Raw genomic sequence first — 18,252 nt, forward strand, 5'->3', positions numbered from 1 at the left:
GATCTAGCTATAGTTATGAAATACGCAAGTCATCAAAGACATTTGAGTATCTGCTTTATGTAAGTTACTCACAGATACCTTTTTATCTTTCAGGGCAGTTTGGTGTTTGTGGTTGGAAAAATGGATGGATTGCTGACAGTTAGCGGACGTAGACATAACGCCGATGACATTGTAGCAACTGGATTGGCAGTAGAGTCAATAAAAACAGTTTACAGAGGAAGGTTAGCAAAATAATCCTTGCCCCTCCCCATAAGTTTCTGCATGTAATATAGTGAAACAGGATCTTTAGTATGGTCTTCGATTTCTCAGTAACTGGTTTGTTTGTGTAGCTGAGTTAAAGTAAATATGGTTTTGGTTTAGACAGTAATTGGCCTGATCCTGCCCAGCACAGGTCTGTTTTCCCCACTGTCTGTTTGGCTTTTCAGCAAGTCTGTGTACTTTAGGGGAAGGAATCAAGTAACAAGATAAGTCAGCCACATGGAGGATTTAATTCTCTGTCTCTATAGAATTTACTTTTAAGCCTCTGTAGTACTTAGCTGCTGGCTGATGCTCTGCAGCAAGGAAGAGTTTCATTAATGTCCAAAGATACTTAATTTTATTTAGCAGTTGTGGACATATTTTTCTAGATCCTCAGGCAGGGTTGGAGCTCATGTCTCTAAGACTTAACAGGAGATTTTAAGCCGCCCAACATCATGTAGATACTTTTAAAGCTTTTATTGCATTGGTGGTTTGCCACAGGTTGGAACAGAAATATGATAGCAGGTTGAGAGGACAGGGGACTATGCTATGTAGAAATTTCATCAGAAGGTGGAATAAATTCCTTACATACTTCACAAAGTCTTTCCTTTTTGACTCAATTTTAATTGTCTAATGTTTTTTCTCTATCTTCGCCCCATGGGTTTTTTTTATGAGTTCTGTCTTTAGTCCGTTTCCTTGGCTTCCTATTCCCAAGGAGTAAAACTGGAATTTGTGCCAATATGGGTCTCCCCTTTTCCTTAGGATTGCTGTGTTCTCAGTATCTGTCTTCTATGACGAGAGGATTGTGGTGGTTGCAGAGCAGAGGCCAGATGCCTCTGAAGAGGACAGTTTTCAGTGGATGAGTCGAGTGTTGCAGGTAAGCCCACTTACGTAGGTGGACGAGGTGAGTTTGTGCAGTTTTTCAGTGTGTGGGCAGATCAGAGGCCATCAGCATGCCCCAGATGGAAAGAGCACAGGCTCATGATCCCTCTTGGCACAAGGTATTTTTACAGGGTCACAAGCTGGGTACATCTGCTGCGTACAAGCTGTTCTGTTGTGTCCTGAAGGTCCTCGGAAAGCGGCTGCAACACTGAGTAGCGTAGGATCTGACAAAGTGGTTAGCATTATGCTAGCAAGATGACTGTGTAGAGAAACACAGTTGCCTGTCAGCACTGCAAAGCAGACCCAGTGCTCAAGCTTAGGAGCTCTGCCTTTAGTCTTGGACCATGCTGGTGCTCAAAATTATGCTTTAAAGCCGCCTTTATCTTTGGAATTGCATTTTCAGCAGGGAGACAGTAAGCAGAGAAAGGTTAAAACAGCTGAATGAGTGTAGTCCTAAGAAAGTAGAATGAGTAGAAAATACTTACCTTGAGAGCTACCTGCATTGCATGTATGTCATTCCTTGGAATGATGTTTCATCTTGTTACATATGCAAACTGGGAAGAAAAATCAGGGAAGTATCTGGTGGTCTGAATAAATGTATTAGATGCCTAAATGCTGAGGTGGACAAAAGGTAACAGAGTGTGATGGTTCAGAGGAGACGGATAAAACCCTAAGATCAAAAATCATACGATTCATCAAGCAACTGTGTATGTTCTGGCATTTTGGTCATGAAAGATTTAAAAATGGATTTCTTGTATATGAAATGGACGATAAAGGCAGGGATGCTGACAAGCACTGAACTCTTACCATAGGGCTTGCTGATGTTACAGAGGTGAAATGGAACGATATTGACTGACTTGCTCCTCCAATACCTTATAAATGCAGGGATTTGTCTTGCAGTAGGTCAGTCCAGCCAGTAACAGTAGACTGTCTTCAGTAGTACCAAGAATTCAAGGGACCCATCTTTCCTTTCTCTAGGCAATTGACAGCATTCACCAAGTGGGTGTATACTGCCTTGCTCTTGTGCCAGCCAACACATTGCCAAAAACTCCATTGGGAGGGATCCATATCTCTCAAACTAAACAGCACTTTCTGGAGGGCTCTCTGCATCCGTGCAACATCCTCATGTGCCCGCACACGTGTGTGACAAACTTGCCAAAACCCAGGCAGAAACAACCAGGTAACATGAACCCCTTTTGTTTAATGTTAGTAAACTGAAGTTCGCTACCTCAGACCTGGGAAGCTGAGTGATGCCTCTGACACTGAGTGTCCTTCTTGCTGGGGATCAGAGCTTGTCTTGTGGTCCATGGCTGAGGAGTGTTTGAGGCCTCTCTTTGCATGTGTCAGTCAGGAATTTTGATTCCTACCTTTGAACTCATTGGGATTCTCTCTACTGATGAATAGGAGACAAGCCTTCTGAACTCCGTCAGTGAGCTTTCATTGCCTCTCTTCTTGCATTCATGCCCAGGAGCAGTGCGATCCTACAGAGAATCTTTGTACCTTTGCTTTCCTGCAGATTGTAGTTCTAGGCAGCTCCTTCCCCTTTGCATTAAAAATCCACATTTCATGTGGCTGTTCTTTATCAACAGGCGTTGGCCCTGCCTCTGTGATGGTGGGGAACCTGGTTGCTGGGAAGCGTATTGCTCAAGCCTCTGGAAGAGATCTTGGTCAAATAGAAGACAATGATTTAGTTAAAAAGGTAAATCAGTGTTTGTTACAGCTAGAGAATGGGAAAGAATTTACCTTACAGCTGAATGCAAAGCAGCAATGTGAAGCACTTAAGTACTGCCTCTGAAGTAGAAGCACTAGTATTTAATTACTGCCTCTCTGTTTCAGCACCAGTTCCTGACAGAGGTATTACAGTGGAGAGCTCAAGCGACTCCTGACCACCCACTCTTCCTTTTATTAAATGCCAAGGTACAGTCAGTGCTGAGCTGTTGTTTTTTTAAGGTCCACAGCATGTTATTCAGCGCAAGTTTGAGACTGTCTTTAAAATCTTTTGCCCACTCCAGTGTCCTCTATTTAGTCTCTGTATTGGATTTTGCCCATAGATTTGTAACTTAAAATTTGAACCTTTGAACCTATAGGTCACTTCATCTAATTGACTGTCATGGTTCAATGCTTCATTTTAAAACTGAGCGTGTTTGTAGGTCCCACTGGTTCCTGTATCATTTAATGGTGTATCCCTGTTGAGTATATTCTGGCAAGGTTCTGGTGCAAGAAGACCTGAACTGACTCCCTGGAAGGTAGAATTTTCTAGAGCAGATCTAACTCCATCTCTTATCTTTTTGATATTGTAGTGGATAATTGGCTCAATGAATGCCAGCAGCCTATAGGTATAGATAACTAGTAGCTATAGACTGATGCTAGCAAGCAAGTTGGGGTTTTTTTTTGTTTGGGTTTTTGTTTTTTTTTTTTACAGCGGCCCTTTTACTGACACGTGTGTTGTGCCAGGCCCTGTTTAGAACATTTTTGTCTCCTTTCAAGGGAACCACTGTGTGCACAGCCACCTGCCTTCAGTTGCACAAAAAGGCTGAGAGAATTGCATCAGTTCTGTGTGACAAAGGACATCTCAATGCAGGAGACAATGTGGTGCTTCTTTATCCTCCTGGTAAGCAAGTTTTAATAATGACTGCATCCCACTGTACAAATGCAGCATGGTCTGTCTTTGAAATCTCATTGAGATCTGCAAGTATAGGAGAGATCATTGAAACAGCAATGCCTTAAGAGACTGCATAACTCACTGATCTAGTTTTGACTCCGGAGAGGGCTGTCCTAATGTCTTGCAATTGCAGTATCAGGACTCAAACTTTGTTTCTCTAGAGTTTTGGAAAAGCCAATTTGTACCTTCTTACTGCTGACTAGATCTTGCTGTGTCATCAAAGACTTCTGTGGTTATCAAAGATCCTCTGGTATGATATGTTCACTACAAGGTTATTAGAAACTTGTGACCGCACTGCATGTGCTTGAGAACTGTGCTAGTCACCCTCCCAGAGACTCCTCAGCTCCTGGTCTACGCAGATCTTGTTTGTCCGAAGTCACGTTGCCAGTTGGCAGCTTTTCATCCAGGGAGAGCATGTAGTTTGCTATGAGAAATGGCAGGGTGGCTTCTGGTAGAAACTGGTGCCATTGCCTTCAGCTGTGCAGAAAATGGGCACTTTCTCTGAGACTGTTGAGTGCCTTTTCTACAGCAGTAGACTGGGAACAGTGGGAAGTGCAGTCTTGCCTACTGTGGCCAGTAGCACACAGCTTTATCACTTGGCCTGTGTAAGATGCTCACTGCTAGTGAGAGATGTTCTCTGGCGTGTGTACTTCTTGCCCTACCAGTCAATTCTGCTTGTCCTGACTGACTTTTGAGTCATTTGGCACTTGGGACGTTCTTTTCCTGTAAGATGGATACGGTTTTCTGTGTGGTCAGTCTCCTCTACTTTCCCAGTCCCCTATCCCAAGCTTTCTTAGCTTCCTTGTTGTTCTCCCCGCGGTGTTTGGACTGCTTATGTTGCACATCTGTGCTGTGGAAGTGACTAGTGTGTGTACTTTCCTCTAACGGAAATTGTAACCAATGCTTGGCGAAAAAGTACTTGGGGGGGAAAGGCTGGTGTTACCAAGGTGTCCATCCACCAGTGTCCTACACTACAGCCTATTGTGTCCTTGCAGGCATTGAGCTAATCACCGCATTCTATGGCTGTTTGTATGCTGGCTGCATCCCTGTGACCGTGAGACCACCTCATGCTCAGAGCCTCGCTGCTACGCTGCCCACTGTGCGAATGATCGTGGAAGTGAGTAACGGGGCTGTAGCTGAGAGCATGGCTGGAGCACTGTTGCTTCAGCTTCTCAGACCTGAGTGGTTAACACAGCTGTCCACACTCCCGTGCTGTTTATGTGACAGCAGTGACTGAAGCACATCTTATAACTGAAGGACAGTGGCTTTGTTCATAAAATGCAAGAGCCACCTGTCTTTATGTGGCAAGACGAATTGCTACAAAACGGGTGGTTTCTGAGAGATACTAGCATGCGGTGTTACCGCCTAAAATTTTGCACTGACGCTCCTTACTGCTGGGCAAGTGCAAATCCTGCTATTAGTTACTTTCCAAGCCCAGTAACCAGGAAGGGACCATGGCGGGAAAAGCTAGATGGAGACTGTGTAATGTTCTCACCTGCTCGAAAAGTCCCGACATGGTTATTTGCACTTTAGTCTGCATTGGGGTTTTAGTGAAGGAAGAGTAGAGAGCAGTGTGTTGCAAAAGCCAAAAAAATGAATGCAATTTTGCTGGGGGAAGCTGGCTACAGATGGTAAAATACACTCTCTGAACATCAAATCTTGCAATGACAGTGCCACTGGGACATGCTTTTGTCTTTCTTTTTTTTTGGTAAGTATTTATCTTTTTAGGTCAGCAAAGCTGCCTGTATTCTCACAACCCAGACCTTGATGAGACTACTGAAATCCAGAGAGGCAGCTGCTGCTGTAGATGTGAAAACCTGGCCAACCATCATTGACACAGGTGTGGTCCATGGGCTAAAAGACTTTTTGAAGTTCTGCGTAGGGGTTACCATTGGCTTCCAAAGGGACTGTCCCACATTTCAGATGCTAACTGAATGGCTCTTAAGAATTTGTTTGAATATTCAGAAAAAGTATCCAAGATATAAGCTAGGTCTGAGCTTGTTTACTGACATCTCTTCGGCATTTGTTGGGCTACATGTGGAAAGTAATTTTACTGAAAAGCCATGTTACAGACAACTGTTAATTTCCTTAAGACAAGAGCGAGTTGGTCTTTTCTCCCTTTTCTTGAGAATAAATAACTTTCTACATGGGAACTTTAGCAAGAGTCTTGTCATATAGTAGTCTGTCTCTTTTTGAAAGAGACTTAATAGAAAACGTTATGGTCCATCTCGGGCTTTTTGAAACTTGTGTTCTCCTTTCAAATACCAGTTCAGTAATCAAAAATTAACCATGTTTGTTCCTTTCTTGTACAGATGACTTGCCCAGGAAGCGGCTGTCTCAGATCTATAAGCCACCTACGCCTGAAATGTTAGCATATCTAGATTTTAGTGTTTCCACAACAGGCATGCTTACAGGAGTAAAGGTACAGTAAAATGTTTTCAGAAGGTGGGTTTTTCGGTGTCTTGTCTTTTGCTGCTATTCTGAACCACCTCTCCCCTTGACCTCCACCTCCACCATAGCTGGCTCTTGTAGCTTAAATGAAGACCACGCTTTTCTTCTGAGGTATGGATTTGCTGCAGACAATGCCGTGTGGCTAGGAAGACAGGCCTCCACAGTGGGCATCAGGAATTCTGCTGCTGCCTCCCACTGGAGAGCTGCCGGTTAGGAGAGCAGTAAGCAATGCGAGTAGCATAGCTGTGAGCTTCTGCTTTCCTCCCACCAAAAGCAGAACAGGAATGCAGTTGACAAAGAGGAGGATAAGAAACTAAAAAATGAAAACCTTAGACTGTCATTAATGACCAGCTGTGTTTAGAGTCTGAGATGCCTAAAGCTTTTAATCATTAGCTGTTGATATCACTATTTCTGGTTTACTGTGGCTCAGAGGGTTCTGCAATGCTCTGCCTCTGCTATGGAAGATAAGGGAAGAGAAAACATAGTTTCTGGAGAAGTGTTACGAAGGCAAACCTGTCTTTATTCTTATCCACCTGTCTTGAGAAGTCCTATTTTGATGTCCTTGAATTTCAGCACAGTTTCTCTGTCTCTTGTGTTGCAGATGTCCCACGCAGCAGTGAGTGGCCTTTGCCGGGCAATCAAGCTTCAATGTGAGCTCTACTCCTCTCGGCAGATTGCAATTTGTCTTGACCCCTATTGTGGACTAGGTTTTGTGCTCTGGTGCCTTTGCAGGTATGACTTTTGAGGGGAAAAAGGAAAAGATTAACTCTTGGCTGGTTATAAATGGGAAATGGCAGTCCACATCTTTTATCTGGTGTAATTACAGACAGATTATGTTGACATTACCAAAATGACTGTTTTTCTGTAAGGGGAGAATTGGTCATTGAACTGACAATAATATGTTCCCTTTTCCTGCAGATTAGCAAGATGTTATCCTATCTTGATTATGCGTTTTTGTGCTGCCAAATATTACTGGCTCCAAAACGTTTCTCTTGCCTTTCTTCCTTGATTATATGTTGCAGTAAGGGAGTTTTCATTCTGTAAACTGTGTGGTTGAGCCAGTTCTCTTCCTTCACTCTGACAGTGTGTGTGCACATTTCTGTGTGTATAAATTGTTATTCTTGTACAGTAAGCTGTATTTTTAAAACAATGTTGCTACAGAAGGTGGGCATTGGAGCTATTATCAGTTTGCCTCAGATGCAGTCCCACAACCTGCTTTTGGCCTAGCAGGAATGTAACACAAAAATACAGTAAATATTAATTTAAAGATAACTACATGCTACACAAAAATATTTTCTTCCTTAATGTTCTTCACAGTGTGTATTCTGGACACCAGTCAATATTAATTCCTCCTATGGAGCTGGAATCCAATCTTTTTCTCTGGTTATCTACTGTCAGCCAGTATAAAATAAGGGACACTTTCTGTTCCTATTCAGTCATGGAACTGTGCACAAAGGGACTTGGAAACCAAGTTGAAATGTTAAAGGTAAGAAATGTTTCCTGAACATTATGTTACATAATGGTAGTAAAGCAAAGCAATATGATTGTTAAATACAGCAGTTTTCCTATTGCACAAGTCTCCAGTCCACAGCTTGCTCAAAAAGTAAAAGCAACAAAAAATGTTTGCAGCCCTAGGAAATTAAAAGGAAGGAAATTGAGTAGGGTGTAGGTAGCACGTTGCCAGTGAGTGTCAGGGACTGCTGGGCAAACCCTGAGGAGAGGATGCCAGCAGCAGAATGCTATGCAGAAGAATTGCTTATATAACAGTCTGCAGTGAAGGCTCAGACCAGCACATGATGTAAAGCACACATGTTAGGCAATTTGCTAAATAGAGGTGTTTTCTCCTTGGAGATGAGAGGAAGGAAAAAAAATAGCTACAATAAAACGCTTGAGGTGGCTTTTTGCATGGGGTTTACTGAAATAGTGTACTCAATCTGTGAGATTAAGGATCAGTCTTGTTCTGTTGGTGGCATAGAGTTCTGAAGGTGTCTGCTTTGGGGTGTGTCACCAGTTAAACAGCATAATGCACAGATTTGAACAACTGGCTAGTGCTGTTCAGTGCATTTATGATCATGTCTAGAAATAATAATGGATTCTGGTCCCAGTTTTGTTGAAGACTCAGTGTAATCCCAGTAAATGACTTTACTCTCACTTGGTTTGCTTTCCATCTATATAAATAGTGAATAACAGATGTAATCTTAGCTGAAAAGCACTGCAGAAGCATGTGATGCTATGTTCTGTAGCAGAGGAAGAAGCACTGTTAATGCATATTTTGTTGTAGCAGTATTTCTAGGCTCTGGTCAGACACATTTTATAATTACACACAGAAGGTGAAAAGAGGAAATAACTTGAACAAAAGAACAGGGTTTGTCCTGCATTTCCCAAGTAATTTCCAGGGATAAAAAGCAAATGTCACTTCTTGTGAGGGGCCAGATCTTGGTGCAGTGTGGCAGAGGTAATTAACACATACAGTCCTTTGCACTCATTTGTGGTTTTGACAGGCACGAGGAATTAATCTGTCCTGTGTCCGGACTTGTGTGGTAGTTGCAGAGGAACGGCCACGAGTTTCTCTCACTCATTCCTTCTCCAAGCTCTTCAAAGACATTGGCCTGTCGCCTCGTGCTGTAAGCACCACCTTTGGATCAAGAGTCAACGTTGCTATCTGTTTACAGGTAACGTGAGTGCTTTCTAGTGCAGGTGGTGTCACTAGCATCGGATTTCCAGATTCAGTCGTATTCTGAATCAGCAAGCTTCCTAATCTGCACACGCTTCTGCCCAACATCTGCTTTGTAGAGAACAGCTGGCACAAGATTTAAGCAGCTTCTTTTGTTTTCAACTGCCAGATTCTATCACAGATGCTCAAAACAACTGAAACATGACATTAGAGAACTGTTTATTTCCATGTAAACAATGACTAGTTGCACTAGTTGCCCCAGGGCTGATAGCTGAGAGTGCCTGGGCTGTCTCCATAGCAGCTCTCCCCTCCCCAAACCCTCCCCAAAGATGCATCCCACACTGGTGTTACACTCGGCTTAGAGAGAAAATAGCCTGTTTACTGAAGTGTTTCCTTAGTGCGACTGCAAATGTGGGGAAATGTGAATATAAATCTTGCTGCCAGTAAGAAACTCCTGGAAACATTTATGAGCTCAGGCAGAAATTACCCTGACTTCTGTAGATATGTTAATTTTGTTTTTAAAATGTTAACCCTTCAGGGAACATCTGGGCCTGATCCCACCACGGTGTATGTAGATCTGAAATCCTTGAGACATGACAGGTACAGTAAGTTTACTTAAACTTCTTTAATAACTCTATATAAGATGTTGTAATGGTACTGAGCTATCACACCTCTCAGTAGATTTCAGCTCTTTTTTTTCCTGACAATGTTTTCTTTACCTTCAGAGTACGTCTAGTGGAAAGGGGAGCTCCACAAAGCCTGCTACTTTCAGAATCTGGGAAGGTAATTTCATGTTACTACCTAGAGGCATGGCACACAGCATCTGATGACCAGGCGCTTTTTTTATGCCCCTTATGATGTAGATGCGTAGCTAGGAAAGGTAGTCTTGTGGCACGGCATGGGAAGAGGTGACAGTTGGTTACACTGTTCCTCTGGAAAGTTAGTTTCATTTATAATAAAGCACCTGTTGATTTAGGAGCATGTTTTGCTGAAACAATTGGGAGAATTGGTTCTGTTTACAGTAAATGAACCATATCAAAAGTGTCTGCTGTCATATCCTTGAAATGAGCATGCGTCTGAGATTTACTGTAGTTCTTACTCCCTTCTTTAAATGGATTAACAAAAAAGATGTTTCCCAGTAGTTTTTAACATTGAATTCTTCAAAGTCGAGGTCTGTCAACATTTACAAGCCTAAGAAAGCCTTGCTTATGTGGTTTGAGTCACAAAATACATTCATACAGTTAGCGTACTTCAGTGTACACGTCCTAGCATGTTTTATACCTGTTTGTAATTTCTATGGGTGAAATCATGCCTTTCCGGAGGTAAATGAACAGCCTTTGTATTTCAGTTGTGCATGAAGATAATTCATATACGGATTACATATTCTTTCTTGTGATCTTTAGATTTTACCTGGAGTCAAAGTAGTCATTGTTAATCCTGAGACAAAAGGGCCTCTTGGAGATTCTCATCTTGGAGAGGTAAGCACAGATTTCGGTATTTGGGTAGCTTCTCCTGTTGTCTGCTTCTTGAGCTATATTCTCGGTTTGATTATGTAAGTTGCTGGGTGACAGTTTGTGAGTGGTAATACTTGCAGGCCTTTTTAAGCTGAATTCTTGCTGGAGTGTTCAGAATTTGGGTGTGTTATTTTACTGTCAAGTTTAAAGAAAAAGAAAGCCTACTAGAAAGGAAGGCTTACTCCACTCTAAATCTTGCATAACTAGCTTCCAAATAATCTAATTTACATTTTGCTTTCCTTATCTTGATTACACACCAGTATATTTGATCTGTGTTGATAGATTATTATTAATTTTTGGACTTCATATGTTATAAAAATCCGCAGTTTATTTACTCGGTTAATCCTCAGCTTACAGTTATTAGAGTAGATCTGCAAAATGCATTTTTAAGATTCTATAGGATATTTGGAGGTTTGAGCTAAGTGCAAAACATAAAGTGTTTGGATCTGGAATATCTTAGATGAAAAGAGAACCTTCTTATTACAGTTTATTACCTGCTTCATTTTAATACTCAACAGATGCTCTGGTTTTGCAGTGTGTGGATCTGACTGTTTTTCCACTTCCTGTACAGATTTGGGTTAATAGTCCACACACGGCCAGCGGCTACTATACCATCTATGACAATGAAACCCTTCAAGCTGACCATTTCAACACTCGTCTAAGCTTTGGTGATGCTGCTCAGACACTTTGGGCTCGGACTGGATACCTCGGTTTTGTTCGTCGGACAGAGCTCACAGCTGCCAGCGGAGGTATGGCAGAAATTAGTCATTATCTTTTAAACGAAGATGAAGAGTTTTCTTTCGTACTATGCAGCGAATAAGTCCTGATCCATGTGTCTGGATACAAGAGGCACTTTGTGTTATCTAAATTCCATTTCTTGTCTGCCATTTTCTGCTTTCACAGTATGCATACACTTCATTTCCCATCTCTCCTCTCTAGAGCGCCATGATGCACTGTATGTTGTTGGAGCACTGGATGAAACTTTGGAACTGAGGGGACTGCGTTACCATCCAATTGATATTGAGACTTCTGTATCTCGAACGCACAGAAGCATTGCTGAATGGTAAAACAGCTGTGAAAAATGAATTCATCCTAACCTAGCTGAAACGTAGCAATGTTTATGCAAAGATGCAGGGTTTAATAGAAAAAAATAGGCAAATTCAGATACTTTTTTGTGTTACCATCAGCAAGTAATGCACCTCATTTCCCATCTGTAGATCAGAATAATACTGGGCTGACTGACTCAATGTTTTCTCACAAGCTTTAATTCAAAATAGAAATGATGATTTCCTGCTTTGTGGTGTAAAGAACCATTTATATTTGAGTCAGTGAAAGCAGCATTTAGGTCATATGTCACACTAGGTAGTACTGAGATATGTTTGAACCGATCTTTGACACGTCGGGACTAGGTCTTCTTGGAGTTAGGTCGCTTGCAAATGCAGCCCAAAGCAGGTGGTAAACTCCATCTAAGCATAAAGAATTGTAAACTTTGGATCTTTGTTTTTGTGAAAATAACCTGGGTTTGTTTGGTTTTTTTCTTTTTTTAGTGCTGTATTCACATGGACCAACTTGCTCGTGGTTGTTGTGGAGCTGTGTGGCTGTGAACAGGAAGCCCTGGATTTAGTTCCTCTAGTTACAAACGTGGTCCTGGAAGAACATTATCTAATTGTGGGAGTGGTGGTGGTAGTGGATCCTGGCGTTATTCCTATCAATTCCAGAGGAGAGAAACAACGAATGCATCTCCGCGACAGTTTTCTAGCTGATCAGTTAGACCCCATATATGTAGCCTATAACATGTAATGTGTATGGGGGAAGTGATGTTCAGAAACTTTGTGGGACCACTAAATGACAAAGGGTGGTGATAGAAATGAAGCTGGTGAAAATTACTAATACTTGATATAAAGTTTGAGATTGCTGCCATATTCCCTTCATCTCACCCTGTGGTATTAAGATCACATTAACTACCAACGGACAAAAGGAAATGTGGTAGACAATGGAAAACATTTGTAACAGTTTACTGAAATATTAGCTTTATAGAAAATGCAAAGTTGACAAGTGTGTGAGCCTCAAAATTCCTAAGGCCTTTACAGTAGTGTTACTTTTTTCACCTGTTGTACATATTTGTATTTTTATCTAATACTGTTTTAGGATTCTATAAGGGGAGGGTTTATTTAGTTAAGATGATAAACTATTAAGAAAAGGGTCATCAGAGTTCTGCAGTTCCCTACTATATAATGTACTTTGCATCTGTACTGTAGCTATTCATTCCATGGGATCACACAACTTATTTAAAATTGTGCCATGACCAAATCAATAACTTACGGAATCTAAGAGTTACTTATTCATATAGATATTTCTTGAATTTAAAAAGAATTTTGCCTATATTTTAAATATGTAAATATTATTATACATAATTCACTTAGATAGAAAATTAACTTGGATAATGATGACAGCTGAAGGTAGAAATGTTTAAGGACAAGTAACTTTTGTGGTCCTTAGCATAATCACATTTGGTTAGACAACTAATGTGAGATACACACATCTTTCACAAGTTTTCTTATTTCAGTATGTAGTCTTTTATTGCTGGCCAGAAGTGTGTCATAGCATGTAGAAACCTATGATTTTAGGGCACATCTTTCTCAAAGAGGCTGAATTTGAGCAGTAACATGGAATTTGGTAGAAATCGCAGTGCAAGTCCAAAATGTGTAACTGAAATGATGCACCTGAGTGACAGCCTCTGCCTCCACCCTCTATGACACCTTGTGTTTAAAAGGAAAAAAAATTCCTTTAGATTGACACACAGTTAAATTCACTGTTTGTGCAATTCAGTCATCATTCCATTCAGTTCCCTCTTGGTAGAGCAAGAAATACTGTAATAGGCTTTAATGTAAACTGGGAGGCAACAACTCAAGTTTTCCTCAAAGCATTGACTAGAAGGAATTAGATCATTCTGGATTTTAAGCTGAATGCCATTTTTCTTTTACAGGAGGAGGCACAAAAATGAGACAGAGCAATTCTGGTAAACACATCGTTAAATAACTTTGTGAAAATTAATATCCCAGCCTTCAAAATACTGTGTCAGTTTTCACCTTAGTAAATGTAAAGAAACAGAAGCCTTAGAGTAGTGGGTATAAGCTCTTACTGTTAGGAAGCAATTGCACACCGGGCTGAGGGAGAGATGGTGTTTAAGCTTTGACCCAAAATTACCTTTCTTTCCTCTAATACTTAATCTTATAAGAACAATTAAATTCCTGTGGATGTTAAGAAAACATGATTTTGGAAGCAATGAAAACTGATACCAGATACTGCAACAGGGTTTTTTTGAGTCAAATGTGGTATGCAGCATAAAGAAACTTGTTGTTAAAGTGTTCCAGATTACCTCATTCAACAGTTTTTAAAAGGTTTATAGTATGAACTCTGAAGATCCTGTGGCAGTAATCAGAGCAGAACCCAGTGTATCTGTAAGCAAACCCCAGTTTTGTCCTTGAAAAACTCCTGATGTATTCTGTTAGTTCTTCACTGAAGACAGGAGTATTAAAATTTAGATATGAAGTTCTGAGTGATATTTTTGAAAAACATTTGGTGGGGGAATAGAATTAGAAACTGGAAGTTATTATGGCAAGTCTAGACTTAAGAGTTCTTTGCAAACGCTTCAGTTTACAGATGCACACTTTTGAACAATTTCTTTTTTTGTATCTACCACAGTAGTAAGACAACACCACAGATGAAATTTTCATGGTATTGTGCTGTTGCCTGGGTGTGAAAGGTTGCTCTGTTAGCAGTAGGGATACTCTCTGGTTTCTTAAGATGTGTGTCCTAAAATCCCTGTGCATGAAGTCTTTAATATATTTAATTTTAACAAATTGGCCACAAAGTGAGGAAAGTGACAGGCGTAACTGTGACTAATACAGTTGGTACTGCAACTTATTTAGGGCGTAAAGTGCACAAAAGTTGTTCTCCCTCTTCAGCCAGCAAAGTCTTGTTATTATGTGTTATGCATCACTTTATCTTTTATGTTTTCTCGCACAGCAAAGTGATTTGCAGTACAGCTTCACTTTATTGCCCATTTCAGAAAAAAATTCTGATGGTCTCAACCTTTTTCTTACTCAAATTAAAGCTTTAGCTAAATTGTTTCCAAATACTTTTATTTGTCCATTGAAGTGGATTTTAACTACAGTTCTAGGATTGTCTTTTATTTTTACTTGTGATTTTTTGGAAATAAAAAATGCATGCATTAATTTGATCAAAGATTCCCAGTACGTGACAGATTGACTTTCTGAAATGGCATTTTTGAATGGCATACTGAATTATTTTAATTTTTTTTTTCCTTGGTTTTTATTTGGCTAGGTATTGATAGTTTCTTATGGTTTGGGGTTTTATCTTGCAAGCTTACTGTGTACTCTTAATCTTTATTCTGGCATGTTACGTTTCTCTGTGTTGGAGAACTGTAAGTTTACAGTCCTGCCCATAGAATGAGATAACATTCCATTCTTGATCACCAGTAAGTGACATATAGCAGCTGGCCAGTTTTGACTTTATTGAATGCTTTTGTCCATGTTTGGCACAGTGAAAAGCAATGTACTGGAGAGGAGGAAGTATGGAGCTGTGAATCTGGAAACCCTGATTTCTAACTCCAGCTCTGCTAATGACTTGCCACAAGGCCTTCCACAGGTCATTTCACTCCTTCAGTTTCTTCCTCTGTAGATGAGGATATTATCTAATCCTTACAACATCCCTGTGAGGTAACTAACTGTACAGCACTAAGTGCTAAGTATTTTTCATTGCTAGCCTCTTTGAGGTTGGGGTCACTGATAAATGATTATTTGGGTGTCGTGGGAAGGCTGTCAAAAGATGTGACCGTTTTGCTTTACCACGGTTGCTTGGTATCTTTCCATACAAGAACAAACTGAGATACTTAACTTCAGAAAATTGGCAGGGCTACTCATGTTGCGTGCTCAGGTTTGGGGTCGGATGCTTTTCCGTAACTGCTGAATCAAGCATTGAGTCCCAAGAAGCAGACTCTCCATGCCAGTTTAACTTTGCAGCGTATCCAGTTGCAGAAGGCAAATTATTTCCTACTGTTGTCCATCAGATTCTAAGCTAACAGCTGCAGTGGAACTTAAAAAAACTAGGAATTCTTAACACTTTGAACTAAAATATTTTGTATGTCTTACTGTCAATGAATATTCCCTAAGCAAAATATGTGGGTACAGGTAATTTCAAGTCCTGTTTTGTTAAAATTTGCACTGCATTTCTGATTTAAATACATGTAATTAAGATGTGTCATACTAACTGTCCTAAAAATAAGGTTGTAAAAACGAGATAAATTTTAGCCCTAGATGCAATTTTTCTTTAGTTTCTGTCAACCTATTTACCATTGTCAAATTCAGCATTATGTAATTATGTATAAAGTTTTTATTTATTTAAAATTAGATTAGATATTCATTTTTAAATTTAACATCTGGCTGGACAGTGTTCCATTAACGCATTGATTGTGTTTCCTTTGTCTTGTGTTAATAAATATTGATGCCTGATTGCTTGCTTAGTTCTTTGTCCGCTGTTTCTCCAAAGGATTTATTTATTTATTTATTTATTTATTTATTAAGGAAGCAAACATGGGTTAGCATTTATCCTGGTGAGAGGGAGAACTCGTGTAAGTATTTTTGCAAATATGTTATGTCACTTGTATCTAGAAATGTATGAGACCTGAAGCTGTGAAGAGCTGAGCTCCCTGCTCTGCCAGGGCTGGATAGAAGTTGTCTTGTACCTAGAGCAGTAGGCCATTTAGCTTTTGAAATCAGTTGTTGTAACTGAGCTCACTTGCCGAGGACGAATTAGATGCAGTTTTAAGCATGACCTACCTATAGTTAAGATTTTACTGTAGTATTAAATATTCTTTATTCAGTTTCTGGTTAGGATTCAGGACTGGTGTGTTTCATTCTGAACTGGAATTCAGTGACAGATGTATAGACTCTTAAACCTTTGCAATTCCCAGCAAGACGCGAGGGGTTTTGTCCTCTGGAGGGCTAAAGCAACTGTGTAAGGCTTTGTATGACCCGATGAAATAGAAGCTGTGGTGGCATTTGAGATTTAAAACAGGATAATCTCTGCTGTCCAAAACTAACCATGGAGGCTTTATGAAGATTCATTTTAAATATTCATAAATGTTCAGATACAGTTTAGCACCAGTGAGGATGCAATTAATACTGTAATCTAACACCAGCTCCCGTCTATGCGTGTACCTGTTAATGGTTGTATGTTTCTGGGTAAGACTATACTTAAGACACATTATTTCCTACAAATGATGAGTAGCAATTTTACTGTGGTTTCTTTTGAAAACATTTCATTTGCAGTAAATCTTGCCTGTATTTTAAAATTATTTGCTTAATATTGGGAAAACCTCTTTAAAAAAAAAAACCCAACAACTGAGTGATCAAATTTCCCAGGTGCCTGAAGATTCTTGTTCTTCTTGTCACAGCTCCAGCCCAGGCACGTTCTCTAGTATCGTAACTTTATATAGTGTGAGCTTAATACTAATTGGGTAGGTAAAACTGTGTAATTCTCAGGAAGAGAAACCTGGAGAATGTTGAAGCTTTTCAGCAGTGGCTGCGGAAGGCATTGTCAGGGGAATAGAAGGCATACTCGGGATTTAATGCAAAGACATTGCTCATCTGCTAACGTTGATTATTTAGAGATGAAGTGCTTGGTAAACCACATCGCAACTAGGGGCACTTCAGGAAAGTAAAACTAAAAGAAAACAAACAGTGAGAACTGCAAACAAAATAATTCAAGAGTTAATGTAGCAGCAAAAAAAAAAAAAAGGCAAGTATATTACACTAAAGCTTCAGTCAAAACCCCTTCTAGTATAATCTTTTACACTTTGTGTTAGGATAACAGCCAGATGTGAAAAATCATGGGAAAGGTTTCCATTGACATTGGCGATAACCTCAAGTTGCAGCGTTTTACAGGGAATACTAAATCTCGTTACTGTGCTGCTGCTTCCAATCTTTGTTAACTTTAAATTCAGAGAAAAAAAATAACCAGTCCCGCCCTGCCTGCCTGTGAGGAATTGTAGCCAAAATCCTTCCTGCTCCTTTTACATGTTTGACCTTTGTTTAGTCTAAAGCAGTCGCTGGGCAATGCCTGAAATTCCTTTTCACTAATACAGCTGTTCTAAAGATTAAAAATAAAAGCAAAGCAGCTAGAGGTTACGGAACAACCCTCGCGCCCCTGCGCTGGAAGGGCCAGAACGGGCGTTTTGCGGGTGTGAAAGCCAACCGCGCTCCGCTTTCGCTGCCGTTTAGCGCTTCCTTTTACGCGTGGCTGCGTGCACCCGCGCCCCGGTTGAGGATAAAGGGAAATATTGTGTTTTTTTCTCGCGGGCGAGGGCTCTTCTCGCCCGGCCGGGCCGAGGCCGCGGCCTGCGCTCCCGGGCTCTACGCGGGCCGCCCGGGCCACCTTCCCGCCCTGGGACCGGCGGCGGCGCTCTACCGCCGCCTCTCTATGATACCCCTCGTTTGGAAGCCGCCGGGTGGAGGCGGCGCCAGAGCGGACGCTCTAGCCTCCTCCTCCGGGGCTCCTATGCTGCCCGAACTCTATGGTGGGGATTTCTAGGCGAGGCCTCCGCGGGGACTCTATGGTCGCAGCCCGCCCACCCCGAGCGTCCCGCGCGGGCCCGCCGTGTTTACGATGCCGCCGGCGCCGGTTTCCTGAGGCGGAGACGGGCGCGGCGGCGGCGGCTCCTCTCCCCACGCGCGGCCACCGGCGGGGCCTGGCGGGCCTCTGAGGTAAGAGCGGGCGCCGCCGAGGCACGGGCGGGCGGGGGAGGCCGG

At 41.3% G+C, this 18,252-nt stretch overlaps 2 protein-coding genes across 7 annotated transcripts in view; both read left to right on the top strand.

Annotated features, from left to right (window-relative positions):
• Positions 1 to 15,948, top strand: part of DIP2B (DIP2 disco-interacting protein 2 homolog B (Drosophila)) — a 69,086-nt gene extending 53,138 nt beyond the window's left edge. For 3 of the 6 annotated variants that reach the window (XM_010566522.1, XM_010566525.1, XM_010566527.1), the window contains 19 exons: positions 94 to 221; positions 1,000 to 1,114; positions 2,098 to 2,299; positions 2,709 to 2,818; positions 2,956 to 3,036; positions 3,270 to 3,365; positions 3,607 to 3,730; positions 4,777 to 4,898; positions 5,510 to 5,621; positions 6,094 to 6,203; positions 6,834 to 6,964; positions 7,550 to 7,718; positions 8,734 to 8,904; positions 9,445 to 9,506; positions 9,632 to 9,689; positions 10,310 to 10,384; positions 10,992 to 11,169; positions 11,360 to 11,483; positions 11,968 to 15,948. In XM_010566522.1, the coding sequence (XP_010564824.1) occupies positions 94 to 221; positions 1,000 to 1,114; positions 2,098 to 2,299; positions 2,709 to 2,818; positions 2,956 to 3,036; positions 3,270 to 3,365; positions 3,607 to 3,730; positions 4,777 to 4,898; positions 5,510 to 5,621; positions 6,094 to 6,203; positions 6,834 to 6,964; positions 7,550 to 7,718; positions 8,734 to 8,904; positions 9,445 to 9,506; positions 9,632 to 9,689; positions 10,310 to 10,384; positions 10,992 to 11,169; positions 11,360 to 11,483; positions 11,968 to 12,220 (2,421 nt within the window). In that variant the 3' untranslated portion in view covers positions 12,221 to 15,948. Of the gene's footprint in view, positions 1 to 93; positions 222 to 999; positions 1,115 to 2,097; positions 2,300 to 2,708; positions 2,819 to 2,955; positions 3,037 to 3,269; positions 3,366 to 3,606; positions 3,731 to 4,776; positions 4,899 to 5,494; positions 5,622 to 6,093; positions 6,204 to 6,833; positions 6,965 to 7,549; positions 7,719 to 8,733; positions 8,905 to 9,444; positions 9,507 to 9,631; positions 9,690 to 10,309; positions 10,385 to 10,991; positions 11,170 to 11,359; positions 11,484 to 11,967 lie in introns of those variants that run through there. The other 3 variants (XM_010566526.1, XM_010566528.1, XM_010566529.1) reach the window with 2 other exon arrangements.
• Positions 15,949 to 18,010: 2,062 nt separating this feature from the next.
• The window catches only part of ATF1 (activating transcription factor 1), a 13,174-nt gene continuing 12,932 nt past the window's right edge, over positions 18,011 to 18,252 (top strand). The window contains exon 1 of the mRNA XM_010566530.1: positions 18,011 to 18,207. The gene's annotated coding sequence lies outside the window, so the exon portion shown is untranslated. The remainder of the gene's footprint in view (positions 18,208 to 18,252) is intronic.

This window comes from Haliaeetus leucocephalus, unplaced genomic scaffold, assembly GCF_000737465.1.
Source record: "Haliaeetus leucocephalus isolate CR32 unplaced genomic scaffold, Haliaeetus_leucocephalus-4.0 Scaffold214, whole genome shotgun sequence".
NCBI classification, from domain to species: domain Eukaryota; kingdom Metazoa; phylum Chordata; class Aves; order Accipitriformes; family Accipitridae; genus Haliaeetus; species Haliaeetus leucocephalus.